The sequence below is a fragment of the Ranitomeya variabilis genome, chromosome 6 (assembly GCF_051348905.1).
Source record: "Ranitomeya variabilis isolate aRanVar5 chromosome 6, aRanVar5.hap1, whole genome shotgun sequence".
NCBI lineage: Eukaryota > Metazoa > Chordata > Amphibia > Anura > Dendrobatidae > Ranitomeya > Ranitomeya variabilis.
In genome coordinates this window covers 18,796,853-18,818,071 of record NC_135237.1, presented here as the reverse complement: position 1 = coordinate 18,818,071, position 21,219 = coordinate 18,796,853, and the positions used below count along the sequence as shown (strand labels likewise).

Here is a 21,219-nt window from a genome sequence, read left to right as displayed (position 1 = left end):
TCAGGCGTAGGGCAGCGGTCAGCCCAGGTTCCATCACCCTAGAGCTCGTCCGATATTTTGTATTACTTTGCTTGTCCCTTGCTATCCCTAGCCATTGGGATTCATGACAACAGACGCCGAGACTTAACGCACCAACCAAACGGGGTGGGAAAAGTGCACTCCAAAAATTCTCCAGGTAGTTCTTTTAGTTTGTCTTTTTTGAAAGACCTGATATTTCAAAGAAATGGGAAGAGGGTGAAAATGACAATTGGTGTTCGGTCATGCTCCCCTAGGATGAATGGTCTTGTGCCATCGACCAGCACCAGCTATGGGGGCCCCTTATTGACATGCTGTGGCCCAATCTCTGCACTTCAAACTCCCTATTATAAGAGAATGGATTCTGTTTGGATCAAAGAATGGAACCAATAAACCATCCCATTCACGTCTTTATTTTAAGGACTGCAATTTAGAGCTCCCCTAGTGGTGACTGCAGACAGGATCTTATCATGTATCTCTGTATACAGGGAGCTCCCCCTAGTGGTGACTGCAGACAGGATCTTATCATGTATCTCTGTATACAGGGAGCTCCCCCTAGTGGTGGCTGCAGACAGAATCTTATCATGTATCTCTGTAAACAGGGAGCTCCCCCTAGTGGTGGCTGCAGACAGGATCTTATCATGTATCTCTGTATACAGGGAGCTCCCCCTAGTGGTGGCTGCAGACAGAATCTTATCGTGTATCTCTGTATACAGGGAGCTCCCCCTAGTGGTGGCTGCAGACAGGATCTTATTGTGTATCTCTGTACACAGGGAGCTCCCCCTAGTGGTGACTGCAGACAGGATCTTATCATGTATCTCTGTATACAGGGAGTTCCCCCTAGTGGTGGCTGCAGACAGAATCTTATCATGTATCTCTGTAAACAGGGAGCTCCCCCTAGTGGTGGCTGCAGACAGAATCTTATCATGTATCTCTGTAAACAGGGAGCTCCCCCTAGTGGTGGCTGCAGACAGAATCTTATCATGTATCTCTGTATACAGGGAGCTCCCCCTAGTGGTAGCTGCAGACAGGATCTTATCATGTATCTCTGTATACAGGGAGCTCCCCCTAGTGGTGGCTGCAGACAGAATCTTATCATGTATCTCTGTAAACAGGGAGCTCCCCCTAGTGGTGGCTGCAGACAGGATCTTATCATGTATCTCTGTATACAGGGAGCTCCCCCTAGTGGTGGCTGCAGACAGAATCTTATCATGTATCTCTGTAAACAGGGAGCTCCCCCTAGTGGTGGCTGCAGACAGGATCTTATCATGTATCTCTGTATACAGGGAGCTCCCCCTAGTGGTGGCTGCAGACAGAATCTTATCGTGTATCTCTGTATACAGGGAGCTCCCCCTAGTGGTGGCTGCAGACAGGATCTTATCGTGTATCTCTGTACACAGGGAGCTCCCCCTAGTGGTGACTGCAGACAGGATCTTATCATGTATCTCTGTATACAGGGAGTTCCCCCTAGTGGTGGCTGCAGACAGAATCTTATCATGTATCTCTGTATACAGGGAGCTCCCCCTAGTGGTAGCTGCAGACAGGATCTTATCATGTATCTCTGTATACAGGGAGCTCCCCCTAGTGGTGGCTGCAGACAGAATCTTATCATGTATCTCTGTAAACAGGGAGCTCCCCCTAGTGGTGGCTGCAGACAGGATCTTATCATGTATCTCTGTATACAGGGAGCTCCCCCTAGTGGTAGCTGCAGACAGGATCTTCTCATGTATCTCTGTATACAGGGAGCTCCCCCTAGTGGCGGCTGCAGACAGGATCTTATCATGTATCTCTGTATACAGGGAGCTCCCCCTAGAGGTGGCTGCAGACAGGATCTTATCATGTATCTCTGTATACAGGGAGCTCCCCCTAGTGGTGGCTGCAGACAGAATCTTATCATGTATCTCTGTATACAGGGAGCTCCCCATAGTGGTGGCTGCAGACAGGATCTTATCATGTATCTCTGTAAACAGGGAGCTCCCCCTAGTGGTGGCTGCAGACAGAATCTTATCATGTATCTCTGTATACAGGGAGCTCCCCCTAGTGGTGGCTGCAGACAGGATCTTATCATGTATCTCTGTATACAGGGAGCTCCCCCTAGTGGTGGCTGCAGACAGGATCTTATCATGTATCTCTGTATACAGGGAGCTCCCCCTAGTGGTGGCTGCAGACAGGATCTTATCATGTATCTCTGTTTACAGGGAGCTCCCCCTAGTGGTGGCTGCAGACAGGATCTTATCATGTATCTCTGTATACAAGGAGCTCCCCCTAGTGGTGGCTGCAGACAGGATCTTACCATGTATCTCTGTATACAGGGAGCTCCCCCTAGTGGTGGCTGCAGACAGGATCTTATCATGTATCTCTGTAAACAGGGAGCTCCCCCTAGTAGTGGCTGCAGACAGTGTTATGATGGCCTGGTGGTTAGGAGCACCCAGAATGACCTGATGGTTAAACTGGAAATCGGGACGAGCTCTGGGGAGTGGGAGCTCTGCTGACCGCAAACACTAATCCTATCACACAAACACTAGAAATAGCCGTGGAGCGTACCTAACTCTCCCTAGACGCCTCTTCACAGCCTAAGAGCTAACTACCCCTAAAGATAGAAAACAAAGCCTTTCCTTGCCTCAAAGAAATTCCCAAAGGAAAAGGCAGCCCCCACAAATATTGACGGTGAGTTAATAGGAAAGTCACAAACACAGGAATGAAACAGGTATTAGCAAAGGAGGCCAGTCTTCACTAGATAGGCAGAGGATAGTAAAGGGATCTATGCGGTCAGCACAAAAAACTACAAAAACCACGCAGAGTGTGCAAAAAGCACTCCACACCGACTCACGGTGTGGAGGTGCCACCCTGCGCCCCCAGAGCTTCCAGCTAGCAAGGAAATATCATGAAAGCAAGCTGGACAGAACTTAGCATGTACTAAGAAATATATTCAGAACACAATGAACAATAAATGAGCTAGCAATGACTTAGCTTCTGCTTGAACAGTCAGGTCACCAGAGAAATCCAAGAGAGATCTGAACCAGTACTGATACATTGACAGCAGGCATGAGGTAATGATCTGAGTGGAGTTAAATAGAGAAGCCAGCCTAGCGATAAACGAGGGCAGCTGGGAAAGCAACCTCAAGGATCAGCAGTACTACTCAAAGCCACCAGAGGGAGTCCAAGGACCGAACTCACTGAAGTACCATTCATGACCACAGGAGGGAGTCCAAGAACGGAATTCACAACAAGACAGGATCTTATCATGTATCTCTGTATACAGGGAGCTCCCCCTAGTGGTGACTGCAGACAGAATCTTATCATGTATCTCTGTATACAGAGAGCTCCCCCTAGTGGTGACTGCAGACAGGAAATTATCATGTATCTCTGTATACAGGGAGCTCCCCCTAGTGGTGACTGCAGACAGGAAATTATCATGTATCTCTGTATACATGGAGCGCCCCCTAGTGGTGACTGCAGACAGGTTATCATGTATCTCTGTATACAGGGAGCTCCCCCTAGTGGTGGCTGCAGACAGGAAATTATCATGTATCTCTGTATACAGAGAGCTCCCCCTAGTGGTGACTGCAGACAGGAAATTATCATGTATCTCTGTATACATGGAGCGCCCCCTAGTGGTGACTGCAGACAGGTTATCATGTATCTCTGTATACAGGGAGCTCCCCCTAGTGGTGACTGCAGACAGAATCTTATCATGTATCTCTGTATACAGGGAGCTCCCCCTAGTGGTGGCTGCAGACAGAATCTTATAATGTATCTGTATACAGAGAGCTCCCCCTAGTGGTGAGTGCAGACAGGAAATTATCATGTATCTCTGTATACAGGGAGCTCCCCCTAGTGGTGACTGCAGACAGGATCTTATCATGTATCTCTGTATACAGGGAGCTCCCCCTAGTGGTGGCTGCAGACAGGATCTTATCATGTATCTCTGTATACAGGGAGCTCCCCCTAGTGGTGGCTGCAGACAGGTTATTATCATGTATCTCTGTATACAGGGAGCTCCCCCTAGTGGTGGCTGCAGACAGAATCTTATCATGTATCTCAGTATACAGGGAGCTCCCCCTAGTGGTGATATATTAAAAAAAAACAAAAAATTATATATATATATATATATATATATATATATATATATATATATATATATATATATATATAAAAGTTCAAATCACCCCTCTTTCGCCCCAATCAAAATAAAACAATAAAAAAATCAAACATACACATATTTGGTATCGCCGCGTTCAGAATCGCCCGATCTATCAATAAAAACAAAGGATTAACCTGATCGCTAAATGGCGTAGCGAGAAAAAAAATCAAAACTCCAATATTACGTTTTTTTTGGTCGCCGCAACATTGCATTAAAATGCAATAACGGGCGATCAAAAGAACATATCTGCACCAAAATGGTATCATTAAAAACGCCAGCTCGGCACGCAAAAAATAAGCCTTCACTTGACCCCAGATCACGAAAATTGGAGACGCTACAGGTATTGGAAAATCGTGCGTTTTTTTTTTTTTTGTTTAGCAAACTTTGGAATCTTTTTTCACCACTTAGATAAAAAATAACCTAGATATGTTAAGTGTCTATGAACTCGTAATGACCTGGAGAATCATAATGGCAGGTCAGTTTTAGCATTTAGTGAAGCTAAAAAAAAAAGCCAAACAAAAAACAAGTGTGACATTGCACTTTTATTGCAATTTCATCACACTTGGAATTTTTTTCCCGTTTTCTGTTACACGGCATGGTAAAACCAATGATGTAGTTCAAACGTACAACTCGTCCCGCAAAAAATAAGCCCTCACATGGCCATATTGATGGAAAAATAAAAAAGTTATGGCTCTGGAAAGAAGGGGAGCGAAAAACGAAAACGGAAAAAGCTCCGGGGGTGAAGGGGTTAAACACAGCACACCTTGTGTTCAGATGTGGTATTGCATGCAAAATGAATTTCTGCTGTTAATGTGAACCATTATCTATATATATAAGAGGCATCATGATTACTCGCCCCCTGCTTAGTAGCTCCGCCCCCACCACATCACCACACATAAACCCGCCCCCCACCACATCACCACACATAATCCGGCCCCCTGAACACATGACCACACATAATCCCGCCCCCCACCACATTACCACACATAATCCCGCCCCTCACCACATCACCACAGATTATCCCACCCCCCACCACATCACCACACATAATCCCGCCCCCCACCACATCACCACACAACCCCGCCCCCACCACACATAATCCCGCCCCCAACACAACACCACAGATAATCCCACCCCCACACATCATCATACAATCCTGCCCCCCACCTCATTACCACACATAATCCCGCCCCCACCAAATTACAACACATAATCCCGCCCCCCCACCACATCACCACACATAATCCCGCCCCCCACCACATTACCACACATAATCCCGCCCCCACCAAATTACAACACATAATCCCGCCCCCCACCACATTACCACACATAATCCCGCCCCCCCACATCACCACACATAATCCCGCCCTCACCTCATTACCACACATAATCCCGCCCCCCACCACACATAATCCCGCCCCCCCACATTACCACACGAGGCTCCTGAGCGTGCTGAGCGTTAGCTGGCTGGAAACAGCTAGTAGAAAATAAAGTGACAGACACTTTATTAATATATATCGTAGATGAATAAAAACTCCATATTTCTGCTCCGTGGATTTTTCCTCTTTTCTGAGACCAGACGACTGCTTTCACAGAGAAGCCATCACTCTGTCAGCAGCTTCACCACCGCGCTCATCCTCTCGCTGACACTCCAGCTCTAATTAGACAATTAATTTCACCATTAGCCTGAATGCAAGAAAAGACGCTGGGATGAAACGTTTCTTCTAATTGTCTCATTGTAACATTTATCTAATTTAAAGGAGGAGAAAATTCAGGAACCATAAAAAAAATTTTGTTGTATGTTTTTGCAGCGCCCCAGAGTCCTGGTCGTTGCAGTACTGTGGCTCCGCCACTAAGGGGAGCCATGGTACGTCTGATGGCACTGAAGGAGTTCATCTGACCAGGTATCACAGACACCAATACATTTCACCGCCGGGCCTCCAGGGGGAGCTAAGGGCGCTATTCATTAGGCCACTCCTCACATACTGGTAAAACTGGGGGTTAGGCAGGAAGTTAGAAAGAAAGCTGACTGGGTTGGATCCAGGCAACACCTTGTGGCAGAGGGTGTTGTGGGGGAAGATTCGGTAGGGTCCCTGTCAGGGGTGGGATCCTGACAGAGGCTTGGCAACTTGAGCGAACGTAACGGGGCCGTGCCTGCTCAGTATAGCGGCGGTGCCCAAGGAGGGATTGGAAGCGAGATAGATTGTGCTGAGTGAGAAACGGGATCAAAGCAACAAGGAGAATACCAGTAGGAGTCGTGCTGTAAGTAGTGTTGAGCGATACCGTCCGATACTTGAAAGTATCGGTATCGGAAAGTATCGGCCGATACCGGCAAAGTATCGGATCCAATCCGATACCCGATACCAATACAAGTCAATGGGACTCATGTATCGGACGGTATTCCTGATGGTTCCCAGGGTCTGAAGGAGAGGAAACTCTCCTTCAGGCCCTGGGAACCATATTAATGTGTAAAAGAAAGAATTAAAATAAAAAATATTGCTATACTCACCTCTCCGACGCAGCCTGCACCTTACCGAGGGAAGCGGCAGCGTTCTTTGTTTAAAATTCGCGCTTTTCTTTCCTTTACTGAAGTCCCGGCTTGTGATTGGTCGCGTGCCGACCATGTGGCCGGGACGCAACCAATCACAGCAAGCCGTGACGTAATTTCAGGTCCTTCAGGATTTTAAAATTACGTTCCGGCGTTGTGATTGGTTGCGTCGCAGTCACATGGGCAACGCAACCAATCACAGCAAGCCGTGATGTAATTTCAGGTCCTTAAGGATTTTAAAATTACGTCCCGGCTTTGTGATTGGTTGCGTCGCAGTCACATGGGAGACGCAACCAATCACAAGCCGTGACGTCACGGGAGGCTGGACACGCGCGCATTTTAAATTGCTGGTTTCGAATTTCCCTCTCAATCTCTGTTCATTCTCCGTCGGATTATTACCGGCCCCTCTGCTGTAGCGGCGGTCGCTGTGTATACCGGTGGGGGCAGCTCTACCCCGCTGATAATACCGGGTCCTGTCCTTCCAGCTGTCTGCCCCCAAACACGGCCTCCCGTGACGTCCCGGCTTGTGATTGGTTGCGTCGCGGTCAACCAATCACAAGCCGGGAGGCTGGACACGCGCGCATTTTAAAATTTTTAAAATGCGCGCGTGTCCAGCCTCCCGGCTTGTGATTGGTTGACCGCGAGGCAACCAATCACAAGCCGGGACGTCACGGGAGGCTGGACACGCGCTCATTTTAAAATGCGCGCGTGTCCAGCCTCCCGGCTTGTGATTGGTTGATCGCGACGCAACCAATCACAAGCCGGGACGTCACGGGAGGCTGGACACGCGCCCATTTTAAAATGCGCGCATGTCCAGCCTCCCGTGACGTCACGGCTTGTGATTGGTTGCGTCTCCCATGTGACTGCGACGCAACCAATCACAAAGCCGGGACGTAATTTTAAAATCCTGAAGGACCTGAAATTACGTCACGGCTTGCTGTGATTGGTTGCGTCCCGGCCACATGGTCGGCACGCGACCAATCACAAGCCGGGACTTCAGTAAAGGAAAGAAAAGCGCGAATTTTAAACAAAGAACGCTGCCGCTTCCCTCGGTAAGGTGCAGGCTGCGTCGGAGAGGTGAGTATAGCAATATTTTTTATTTTAATTCTTTCTTTTACACATTTTTACATTAATGTTGTTTCGATACCGATACCCGATACCACAAAAATATCGGATCTCGGTATCGGAATTCCGATACAGCAAGTATCGGCCGATACCCGATACTTGCAGTATCGGAATGCTCAACACTAGCTGTAAGACCGAGGCAACATCCTACTGAGGCGCATAACCGGCGGCCGGAACGCCGAGGGAGTATTACACTATTCAGCTTCAAGCAATACTCTAAACCAACGGCAGGACAGTCAGTCACAGGCGGGCTGTCTCATCTAAATCACCTATGCAGTCTTGGGGGGCAACTTGTGGAGAGGGGCGACTCTAGGGTCCCGGAAGAGCTCCGAGCCTACCCGTCATACGGGTGCCGTCCCAACGCAACACCAGGGAGGGACGGAGGATTAGCAGAACATCATCTAATCGAGTTGTGAGGGAACTTAAGAAACAGACACAACAGTTGTGGGGACTTTCCGTAAGCACAGCAGGGAAGGACCGCAACACATAGCGCTAGCAGGAAGGCACAGATTTCCACCTGCAAAGGGAACTCTGGAGGTGCCATTGGACCGGCCGGACTTGTGAAGCCTGGTTATCCGGACTCCGTACTGAGGACCCAGAGATCTTCAGTAAAGAGGTAAAGAGACTGCAACCTGGTGTCCTCGTTATTTACTGCACCGCACCACCACCATCCACACCTATCATTTACTGTACGCCCCTTCAGCAGGGTCACGGACCGGGCCTAGCCACCGTGACAACCCCAGAGCAGAGACTCAGAGGCCCGGTACCGGGTATCCCCCTCGGCCCTGCGGCAGTGGGGGCGCTACAATTTTGGCGTCACGTACAGGATCTACTTAAGCCTGAAGAATCAGGTCATGTGTGCCTTGGGACTGTGATTTACTGTGTTTGGACTGTACTTTATTGCAAAGACTGTGTATTGCCATTTGCCGCCAAAATCGCCGCCATTACAGCGCTGAGGAGAGCGCAGGAGAAGAAGAAGGGCGTGGAAGTGGGCGTAGACAAGCTGGAGAGCGCGAAAGACAATGGCCGCCCAGTCTAAATATTCCTGCCCCTTGAGGATGTGTCCGTCAGCAGCCGAGATCCGCCTCCTGATTCTCAATGGTGGGCGGAGACAGAGAAAACGAAACCGCCCACGAAGGAGAGAGCGGGAAAAGGACCAGGAAGAAGAAGTCAGCGACATGGAGGACGCCATGGCCAGCCGCTTGGAGCCGGAGTGTGGGGTCGGAGCCGAGGACTCCCCCAGCTACCCGGAGAGGCACCACAGCCAGACCTCCACAGTTGACGCTGACCTCCTGCAGACCGGAGCGGACGAGCTGATCCACCAACTCCTGCAGACGCAGCTGAGCACTAAGGCCGGGTGGAAGAAGACCATCGTCGGGAGCCTCGCCAGACGTCTGTCGGCAGCCTCGTCTGGTCCGGAGCAAGAAAGAAGTCCCAGCGCTCCGAAGCCAGAAAGCAAGGCCCTGCCAGGAAGCGAGATGCTGCAAGCAGAGATGACAACGTCGCAGCACGAGGCCCTGCAGCCAGCATTCCAGACCCCAGCGCAGACGGAGCAGACCGGCACCGGAGGGACCGCAGCTGAAGCAGGTATGAAGGACGACCCTGCCCTGATGACTGACACCACTCCCGCGACTGCTAGTGCCACAGCTGCTGACTCCGTTCCAGTGACTGATCTTGCAGCAGCCGCTACCTCTGCTGCAGCAAATGCCCCTACTCAAGCTGCGCAGACCTCCATCGCTGTGCATGACCTAACCGTACATGAAAGACGGATTAACGGCGTTTGCCCAGCACTGGGTGTAACCCTGGACCTCACTTTTCCCAGGCCGAGAAGGGTTAAGGGCCAGGTACAGCCCTGGAAGCCGTCCAACTAAACCTCGGAAACCTGAAACTGTAAATAGTTAATTGTTTGTTTCCTGTTATGCTGCTTTAAACCCGTCTAGGGTTAACTTTTAAAGGGATCCCTTTGTTTACCCGGGATCCCTTCTTCTGCTTTTTGTTTGTTTCCTAATTTTTTGCACAAGTTATCCAGAACTGCTGAATCATGAACAATGCATGATACAAACTTCTTGTAAATAGTTTGCACCTTCTTAAAGGTGCTCTCTACCGGTTTTATATGAAGAAAGGACACTTTGCGAAGAAACTGTTTTGAAAACATCACTGGAGTCCTTATTGCAAACAGACTTGCAGCTTGAGAAGTTGCACTACCTCATAGAGACTTGGTCCCCTCTTAAAGGGGATGTTCACTGATGGTACTTAGAGAATGATGATGCTCTAAAAGGAAAAGTAATAATGCTGAAAGTTAAATGTGACAAGCTCGTTGAAAGAAAGAAGTGTTTAATAATGTGTTCTGAGATAAAGTGATTATTGGAAAGGTGCAGTAGACCCGTAGGGGTAGACATGAAGTCCTGCATAAGTGAAAGTTAGAAGAAAGATGCAGCAGACCCGTAGGGGTAGACATAGTGTCCTGCATACATGTTAGTAAGAAAAGTAGTGATGGAAGTTTAATGTTTGATAATGTTGATAGAAAAATGAGGACAGAAAGTGAACCCGTAGGGCTTAGTGGCGAGTCCTCCTTAGAGCCATATAGAGATGGCTCAGTGCTCTTAAACTGAAAGTATGTTATGTTCTATACTATGTATAGTAGTTGAAAAGACAGAAGGCTCGGGCTGAAAGGAGCGGTCCTGTAAGAAAGGAGAGGCAGTAGGTCTGGTGCCGTTAGGACAGGCGGTCCTGCAGATATAAAGAAGGAGAATGTAGCACAGTTGCTCAAGCCTTATAATGTGTTATAAGAAGGTCTTTAGTGGATTCAGAGTGTACGTCCTTAAAGGCAATGTTAAATTATTGTTCAAGAATTTGCACTAAGTAGAATACCCGGTTGGGTAACAGGAGTTGTTTATAGCCTGTAAATTATAATATTTAACCATGTTTGTAACGTTCAAGTGTCCTCACCTCCCATAAAGGGAAGCTCTGTTCAAGTATACTTATTGTTATTGCACTCAACAAAATTGTATGTCTTTTTGCTAACCTGTATTGTTGTTTTCTTCCCAGTCCCGGAGTACTGGATTTAACCGGGGGGGAGTGCAGCGCCCCAGAGTCCTGGTCGTTGCAGTACTGTGGCTCCGCCACTAAGGGGAGCCATGGTACGTCTGATGGCACTGAAGGAGTTCATCTGACCAGGTATCACAGACACCAATATATTTCACCGTCGGGCCACCAGGGGGAGCTAAGGGTTCTATTCATTAGGCCACTCCCCACCATAGTGGGTAAACTGGGGGTCAGGCAGGAAGTTAGAAAGAAAGCTGACTGGATGGGAACCGGGCAACACCTTGTGGCAGAGGGTGTTGCAGGGGAAGATTCGGTAGGGTCCCTGTCAGGGGTGGGATCCTGACAGAGACTTGGCAACTTGAGCGAACGTAACGGGGCCGTGCCTGCTCAGCATAGCGGCGGTGCCCAAGGAGGGATTGGAAGCGAGATAGATTGTGCTGAGTGAGAAACGAGATCAAAGCAAGAGGGAGAATACCAGTAGGAGTCATGCTGTAAGACCGAGGCAACATCCTACTGAGGCGCATAACCGGCGGCCGGAACGCCGAGGGAGTATTACACTATTCAGCTTCAAGCAATACTCTAAACCAACGGCAGGACAGTCAGTCAAAGGCGGGCTGTCTCATCTAAATCACCTATGCAGTCTTGGGGGGCAACTTGTGGAGAGGGGCGACTCTAGGGTCCCGGAAGAGCTCCGAGCCTACCCGTCATACGGGTGCCGTCCCAACCGCAACATCAGGGAGGGACGGAGGATTAGCAGAACATCACCTAATCGAGTTGTGAGGGAACTTAAGAAACAGACACAACAGTTGTGGGGACTTTCCGTAAGCACAGCAGGGAAGGACCACAACACATAGCGCAAGAAGGAAGGCACAGATTTCCACCTGTTAAGAGAACTCTGGAGGTGCCATTGGACCGGCCGGACTTGCGCAGCCTGGTGAACCGTATTCTGGACTGAGGACCCAGAGATCTTCAGTAAAGAGGTAAAGAGACTGCAACCTGGTGTCCTCGTTATTTACTGCACCGCACCACCACCATCCACACCTATCATTTACTGTACGCCCCTTCAGCAGGGTCACGGACCGGGGCCTAGCCACCGTGACAACCCCAGAGCAGAGACTCAGAGGCCCGGTACCGGGTACCCCTCGGCCCTGCGGCAGTGGGGGCGCTACATTTTTGTCTGTTTAATTTAAACATTAAGAATTATATTCAGAAAGGTTATTCGATAATATTATTTAAAAAAATGTTAAGAAAAAGATGGCGCCGCCGCTCTCACCTATTGCCTGTGTCTGGTATTCACTTTAACTGGGCATAGCTGTAATTTATGAAAATGTTACGATCATGGTATATATAACATACAATGAATACAGGGGATATAAAAAGTCTACACACCCCTGGTAAAATGTCATGTGAAAATATCCTCCCAAGAAGAAGAATTTCAGAACTTTTTCCACCTTTAATGTCGCCTATGATCTGTACAATCCATTGAGAAGAAACTGAAATCATTTTAGGGGGAAAATAAAAATAACAAAACCAAAGTAATGGAGCTGCATAAGTTTAAACACCCGCTTAATATTGGGGCTTTGGTTGTGTTCAAAATTAGCCAGTCATACAGTATTACCCTTATGTTACATAGTAGACAGCACAGAATAATTCTGATTCTCCCCATAGAAAGTGTCGCTGTTCAGGCGGAATTTCCTGACATTTCCTGGTCCGTAAACAGCTGACAACACAGCAAAGGATCTCAGTGTTGAAAGTTATCATACAGGAGAAGGTACAAACATTTCCTGGACTGTAAACAGCTGACAACAAAGCAAATGATCTCAGTGTTGAAAGTTATCATTCAGGAGAAGGTACAAACTTTTCCTGGACAGTAAACAGCTGACAACACAGCAAAGAATCTCAGTGTTGAAAGCTATCATTCAGGACAAGGTACAAAAAAAAAAAAACTTCCTAGACATTAGATCTACCATGGACACAGTGAACACATCATCAAGAAAGGGCTTACATGTGGCACAATATAATCCTAGAACAGGACGTCCCGCAAAAATTGATGAATGCACAACAAGAAGAAAATTGGTCCTGAAGGCTACAAGAGGCCGACAGCAACATTAAGGGAGCTGCAGGAATTTCTGGCCAGTCCTAGTGGTGTGCTGCATGTGACATCAATCTCCAGTATTCTTTACAGGTCCCATCAGTCGGGTCAGGGAGAAGACAGAAGCCTTTTTCTTACAGCGAAAAACCTTATATCTAGCTTTAGATAATAATTCTAGTGAGTGGAGTCTGAGATAGTTTAAAATGCACCTCCTTGTTCACCAGAGACTCAGACTGTGGCTGTTTCTCCACCATGATTTACACTGAATCATTGCTCATTTTTATAGAAGACTCCTGTATAGCTGAGATAAAGTCATAGCCTCAGCTTGTTTTATCCAAGTGCTCTGTCTCTCCTCCATGCTTTACACTGCAGCTTTGAACATGGATTTATGCCCCTGCGAGGTTCATGACGGATGTTTGATGGATAAATGACTCAATTGTGATTCCTGTGGGAGTTGTAGTAGATAATAAGCATTTTCATACTTTCTGCTTCTAAATAATAAATGTTCTGTGTATTATTTGTTTGTCTAAACATGGCTGCTACAAGAGAGCAAACGACGCTGCCGTCCAGCTGCTGGCGAACTAATAAATAGGTAATTTGATAAAATGTGCATCTGGGGAGCGAGGACCCCAAAATCGTCTTGTCACTGTGGGCTTATTGCTTCTCTGCATCTCGGAGACAAAGGGGCAAAAAACACTGCACCTTTATCAAATACTATAATGGAGAATATTGGGGTAATAAAACGGATCCTCATCTATTAGCCCAAGTGGTAACAAAGAACATCTCTCTCTGGAGGACTGACCAGGGTTACGCATTATGTGAATAACCCATTGATTTCTATAGGCAGGGTGTAATACTCCACTCCACCAGCGGGGGTGCTGGAGGAAATTCTGATGCTCACTACTAGAGGTTTCATGCAAATTTAGGTTTCACAATTATAGAATACTTGGATTTCAGCTATCACAGCAGGGTGGGGGCTTTATAACAAATAAAGACTTCCAAAAGCAGAAACCCTATTTAATGATTTGAAGATGTATAAATCTGCATGCAATGAGCTCTCCCTAATGGTGGCTGTATAAAATTGTATGTAGTGAGCTCCCCCTAATAATGACTGTATAAATCTATATGTAATGAGCTCCCCCTAGTGGTGACTGTATAAATCTGTATGCAGTGAGCTCCCCCTAGTGGTGGCTGTATAAATCTGTATGTAGTGAGCTCCCCCTAGTGGTGGCTGTATAAATCTATATGTAATGAGCTCCCTCTAGTGGTGACTGTATAAATCTGTATGTAGTGAGCTCCTCCTAGTGGTGGCTATATAAATCTGTATGTAGTGAGCTCCCTCTAGTGGTGGCTGTATAAATCTGTATGTAGTGAGCTCCCCCTAGTGGTGGCTGTATAAATCTGTATGTAGTGAACTCCCTCTAGTGGTGGCTGTATAAATCTGTATGTAGTGAGCTCCACCTAGTGGTGACTGTATAAATCTGTATGTAGAGAGCTCCCCTTAGTGGTGACTGTACAAATCTGTATGTAGTGAGCTCCCTCTAGTGGTGGCTGTATAAATCTGTATGTAGTGAGCTCCCTCTAGTGGTGGCTGTATAAATCTGTATGTAGTGTGCTCCTCTAGTGGTGACTGTATAAATCTGTATGTAGTGAGCTCCCTCTAGTGGTGGCTGTATAAATCTGTATGTAGTGTGCTCCTCTAGTGGTGGCTGTGTAAACCTGTATGTGGTGAGCTCCCTCTAGTGGTGGCTGTATAAAACTGCATGTGTTGTGATGTCTCAAGCTCTAGAGGTTGCTGCAAGCAGCTGGATTTTTTTACATTTCTCAAGTGGGGAGTAGAATGCCCATTCCAGATTTTGCTTTGTAGCTCTGTAAATCGCTGTGAAATCTCCCATACTCACTAATTCCCATTATAAAGCCAGTAATTCTTACTTAGAAGACATTTCCATTATTATTTTTAATGTATTTTTATGTGAATTAGAATCTTTCCAGCTGAATCTTACCATAAATATTTCCTCCTCCCATCTGCACATACATTTAGTAAACTCGTGAATTTATACAACCACATCAGTGCTTCATGCTGCAATTCCCAACGTATAGCCACAAGAGGGCAGTAATAGGACTCCGAGAAAATCAGTTCTGGTCCAGGACCCATATACGTCAGCATGACTCACGCTTGTGTCACTGCTTTTAAATTGCCGGGTGTCATTTATCTTCCTAAATTCATCACATGAAGAACCAGATTCTAATACGGCGTGCAGCCCACATAATATACACTGAATCACATCTGTTCTCATGTTTTTATCAAGTTTTATTTTCTAGATTTTAACTTGTTTGTTGCCTTTTATGAAAGCACTACAGATCATCACTAATTCTAATACAAGAGGAACAGTGTGACGTCCTCCCACCCCAGCAGATGGCGCTGTCATAACTATTAGTTAAAATATTGTCATTGCAAGGCCTACTGAACCTAAGATTCCATTTCTTTTTAACTGCAACTGAATCTAAGCAGATTGCTGCACAAATATTCTGCTAATTCCATTTGGGATCTGCATTTTACATGAATACAACACCTGAATCTACAAGTATGCAGTACAACATAGGTGTGATTGAACAATATCTGAAATACAATGGACAATTTGGATATACTGGGCTCCCCCTTGTGGTAACCATACAAATCTGTATGTAGCGCTCTACCTCTACTGGTGGCTGTATAATCTGTATATAGTGAGGTCCCCCTAGTGGTGGCTGTATATATCTGTATGTAATGAGCTCCTCCTAGTGGTGGCTGTATAAATCTGTATGAAGTGAGCTCCCGCTAGTGGTGGCTGTATAAATCTGTATGTAGTGAGCCCCCTCTAGTGGTGCCTGTATACATCTGTATGTAGTGAGCTCCCGCTAGTGGTGGCTGTATAAATCTGTATATAGTGAGCTCTACCTCTACTGGTGGCTGTATAATCTGTATATAGTGAGGTCCCCCTAGTGGTGGCTGTATATATCTGTATGTAATGAGCTCCTCCTAGTGGTGGCTGTATAAATCTGTATGTAGTGAGCTCCCGCTAGTGGTGGCTGTATAAATCTGTATGCAGTGAGCTCTCCCTAGTTGTGGCTGTATAAATCTGTATGTAGTGAGCTCCCCCTAGTGGTGGCTGTATAAATCTGTATGTAGTGAGCTCCCCCTAGTATGTGCTGTATAAATCTGTATGTAGTGAGCTCCTCCTAGTGGTGACTGTATAAATCTGTATGTAGTGAGCTCTCCCTAGTTGTGGCTGTATAAATCTGTATATAGTGAGCTCTCCCTAGTTGTGGCTGTATAAATCTGTATGTAGTGAGCTCTCCCTAGTTGTGGCTGTATAAATCTGTATGTAGTGAGCTCCCCCTAGTGGTGGCTGTATAAATCTGTATGTAGTGAGCTCCCCCTAGTATGTGCTGTATAAATCTGTATGTAGTGAGCTCCTCCTAGTGGTGACTGTATAAATCTGTATGTAGTGAGCTCTCCCTAGTGGTGGCTGTATAAATCTGTATGTAGTGAGCTCCCCCTAGTGGTGGCTGTATAATCTGTATGTAGTGAGCTCCCTCTAGTGGTGGCTGTATAAATCTGTATGTAGTAAGCTCCTCCTAGTGGTGACTGTATAAATCTGTATGTAGTGAGCTCCCTCTAGTGGTGACTGTATAAATCTGTATGTAGTGAGCTCCCTCTAGTGGTGACTGTATAAATCTGTATATAGTGAGCTCCCTCTAGTTGTGGCTGTATAAATCTGTATGTAGTGAGCTCCCTCTAGTGGTGGCTGTATAATCTGTATTTAGTGAGCTCCCTCTATTGGTGGCTGTATAAATCTGTATGTAGTGAGCTCCTCCTAGTGGTGACTGTATAAATCTGTATGTAGTGAGCTCCCTCTAGTGGTGGCTATATATAAATCTAAAATAGTTAAGGGTTCCCTCACTTTAGTGAATGCTTCTTACTAGTCAACATGTTAATTTTATGCACAAATTGGCAACCCTGACCGGCCACTAGGGGGAGAACTTTGCTAATGACTGTATATAGTTCCCATGGAATCTTACATCGCACTTTTGCTGTATACTCTGAGATCTGCTGCTGTTGGGTACACATCATACACTAATGTCAGTTTTCACTGCTGGTCTAGAGTTGTATTCATGAATCAATGCATCTATCCTAGGCGACCTAGGAGAGATGTCACAGCTGTGGATAAAATCCAGATTTTTTTTAAAGTAGGGAATTAGATCAGTTTTTTATGCAGTGAAGCGTTGTCAAGGTGTTCTGTCACCGCCACTACCTGATTATCGCATCCTAATTAGACAAACAGCACAAGATACAAAAAGAAGACTCGTTCTGTAGTCACAGCAACCGGGAAACAGACGGCGCGGGTACGGGCGATGCCAGATAATGCCGCCCGCTCAGCTCTGTCTAATCTCTCACCGGCTGATCAAAAGTGCAGCTGCACTAGGATCCGGGAGGCAATGGAGAAAGTCTTCATTTCAAGGGGTACTTATCCCTAATCAACAGCCCCTTTCCATATGTCCATTGATGAGGGAAATAGAAAGAAATGTCTTTGTCAACCAGGGAGGAGGCTACTGTAAACACCATTTCAATTTTATGTTCAAAATCCTTTGCAAAATAAATTGACAATTGTTCTTCATAGTCATGAGAAATCTATTTTTCTGATACAAAATCCCCTGCAAAAATTTAGTTTGTCTGCAGCCACCACTAGGGGGAGCTCCCTGTATACAGAGGTACATGATAATATCCTGTCTGTAGTCACCACTAGGAGGAGCCCCCTGTATACAGAGATACATGATAAGATCCTGTCTGCAGCCACCACTAGGGGGAGCTCCCTGTATACAGAGATACATGATAAGATTCTGTCTGCAGCCACCACTAGGGGGAGCTCCCTGTATACAGAGATACATGATAAGATCCTGTCTGCAGCCACCACTAGGGGGAGCTCCCTGTATACAGAGATACATGATAAGATCCTGTCTGCAGCCACCACTAGTGGGAGCTCCCTGTATACAGAGATACATGATAAGATCCTGTCTGCAGCCACCACTAGTGGGAGCTCCCTGTATACCGAGATACATGATAAGATCCTGTCTGCAGTCACCACTAGGGGGAGCTCCCTGTATACTGAGATACATGATAAGATCCTGTCTGCAGTCACCACTAGGGGGAGCTCCCTGTATACTGAGATACATGATAAGATCCTGTCTGCAGCCACCACTAGAGGGAGCTCCCTGTATACAGAGATACATGATAAGATTCTGTCTGCAGCCACCACTAGGGGGAGCTCCCTGTTTACAGAGATACATGATAAGATTCTGTCTGCAGCCACCACTAGGGGGAGCTCCCTGTATACAGAGATACATGATAAGATCCTGTCTGCAGCCACCACTAGGGGGAGCTCCCTGTATACAGAGATACATGATAAGATTCTGTCTGCAGCCACCACTAGGGGGAGCTCCCTGTATACAGAGATACATGATAAGATCCTGTCTGCAGCCACCACTAGGGGGAGCTCCCTGTATATAGAGATACATGATAAGATCCTGTCTGCAGCCACCACTAGGGGGAGCTCCCTGTATACAGAGATGCATGATAAGATCCTGTCTGCAGCCACCACTAGGGGGAGCTCCCTGTATATAGAGATACATGATAAGATCTTGTCTGCAGCCACCACTAGGTGGAGCTCCCTGTATACAGAGATACATGATAAGATCCTGTCTGCAGCCACCACTAGGGGGAGCTCCCTGTATATAGAGATACATGATAAGATCCTGTCTGCAGTCACCACTAGGGGGAGCTCCCTGTATATAGAGATACATGATAAGATCCTGTCTGCAGTCACCACTAGGGGGAGCTCCCTGTATATAGAGATACATGATAAGATCCTGTCTGCAGTCACCACTAGAGGGAGCTCCCTGTATACAGAGATACATGATAAGATCCTGTCTGCAGCCACCACTAGGGGGAGCTCCCTGTATACAGAGATACATAAGATTCTGTCTGCAGCCACCACTAGGGGGAGCTCCCTGTATACAGAGATACATGATAAGATCCTGTCTGCACCCACCACTAGGGGGAGCTCCCTGTATACAGAGATACATGATAAGATTCTGTCTGCAGCCACCACTAGGGGGAGCTCCCTGTATACAGAGGTACATGATAATATCCTGTCTGTAGTCACCACTAGGGGGAGCCCCCTGTATACAGAGATACATGATAAGATCCTGTCTGCAGCCACCACTAGGGGGAGCTCCCTGTGTACAGAGATACATGATAAGATTCTGTCTGCAGCCACCACTAGGGGGAGCTCCCTGTATACAGAGATACATGATAAGATCCTGTCTGCAGCCACCACTAGGGGGAGCTCCCTGTATACAGAGATACATGATAAGATTCTGTCTGCAGCCACCACTAGGGGGAGCTCCCTGTATACAGAGATACATGATAAGATCCTGTCCGCAGCCACCACTAGGGGGAGCTCCCTGTATACAGAGATACATGATAAGATCCTGTCTGCAGCCACCACTAGGGGGAGCTCCCTGTATACAGAGATACATGATAAGATCCTGTCCGCAGCCACCACTAGGGGAGCTCCCTGTATACAGAGATACATGATAAGATCCTGTCTGCAGCCACCACTAGGGGGAGCTCCCTGTATATAGAGATACATGATAAGATCCTGTCTGCAGCCACCACTAGGGGGAGCTCCCTGTATATAGAGATACATGATAAGATCCTGTCTGCAGCCACCACTAGGTGGAGCTCCCTGTATACAGAGATACATGATAAGATCCTGTCTGCAGCCACCACTAGGGGGAGCTCCCTGTATACAGAGATACATGATAAGATCCTGTCTGCAGTCACCACTAGGGGGAGCTCCCTGTATACAGAGATACATGATAAGATCCTGTCTGCAGCCACCACTAGGGGGAGCTCCCTGTATATAGAGATACATGATAAGATCCTGTCTGCAGTCACCACTAGGGGGAGCTCCCTGTATATAGAGATACATGATAAGATCCTGTCTGCAGTCACCACTAGGGGGAGCTCCCTGTATACAGAGATACATGATAAGATCCTGTCTGCAGCCACCACTAGGGGAGCTCCCTGTATACAGAGATACATGATAAGATCCTGTCTGCAGCCACCACTAGGGGGAGCTCCCTGTATATAGAGATACATGATAAGATCCTGTCTGCAGTCACCACTAGGGGGAGCTCCCTGTATACAGAGATACATAACATCCTGTCTGCAGCCCCCACTAGGGGGAGCTCCCTGTATACAGAGATACATGATAAGATCCTGTCTGCAGCCACCACTAGGGGGAGCTCCCTGTATACAGAGATACATGATAAGATCCTGTCTGCAGCCACCACTAGGGGGAGCTCCCTGTATACAGAGATACATGATAAGATCCTGTCTGCAGTCACCACTATGGGGAGCTCCCCGTGTACATAGATACATGATAAGATCCTGTCTGCAGTCACCACTAGGGGGAGCTCCCTGTATACAGAGATACATGATAAGATCCTGTCTGCAGTCACCACTAGGGGGAGATCCCTGTATACAGAGATACATGATAAGATCCTGTCTGCAGCCACCACTAGGGGGAGCTCCCTGTATACAGAGATACATGATAATACTCTCTCTGCAGCCACCACTAGGGGGAGCTCCCTGTATACAGAGATACATGATAAGATCCTGTCTGCAGCCACCACTAGGGGGAGCTCCCTGTATATAGAGATACATGATAAGATCCTGTCTGCAGTCACCACTAGGGGGAGCTCCCTGTATACAGAGATACATGATAAGATCCTGTCTGCAGTCACCACTAGGGGGAGCTCCCTGTATACAGAGATACATGATAAGATTCTGTCTGCAGCCACCACTAGGGGGAGCTCCTTGTATACAGAAATATCGATAAGATCCTGTCTGCAGCCTCCACCCAGCTTTCCTCAAAACTGACATAATGAACAAATGGTGCAACATGATATACGTAATATCAGTTGATTCTTACCATCCTCAGACTCGATCATGCTGAACCAAGCTGGGCATCGAATAAAAGCGATCTTGCCAACCACTGCAGGCATCCAGCAGGTTATGTTATCCCACATTCCTGGGCATCCTAAAACAAAGATAGATTAATTTTTTTTCTTTCTTTTTTTCTATACCTTTGCAATGATCACAGATTTTTTTGGTGAAGTTTACTGGTTCTGGTTGTATTGTAT

At 47.0% G+C, this 21,219-nt stretch overlaps 1 protein-coding gene across 2 annotated transcripts in view; it reads right to left on the bottom strand.

Annotated features, from left to right (window-relative positions):
* The window catches only part of ADCYAP1R1 (ADCYAP receptor type I), a 218,643-nt gene that overhangs the window by 54,865 nt on the left and 142,559 nt on the right, over positions 1-21,219 (bottom strand). For both annotated transcript variants that reach the window (XM_077267987.1, XM_077267986.1), the window contains exon 4: positions 21,009-21,116. In XM_077267987.1, the coding sequence (XP_077124102.1) occupies positions 21,009-21,116 (108 nt within the window). The remainder of the gene's footprint in view (positions 1-21,008; positions 21,117-21,219) is intronic.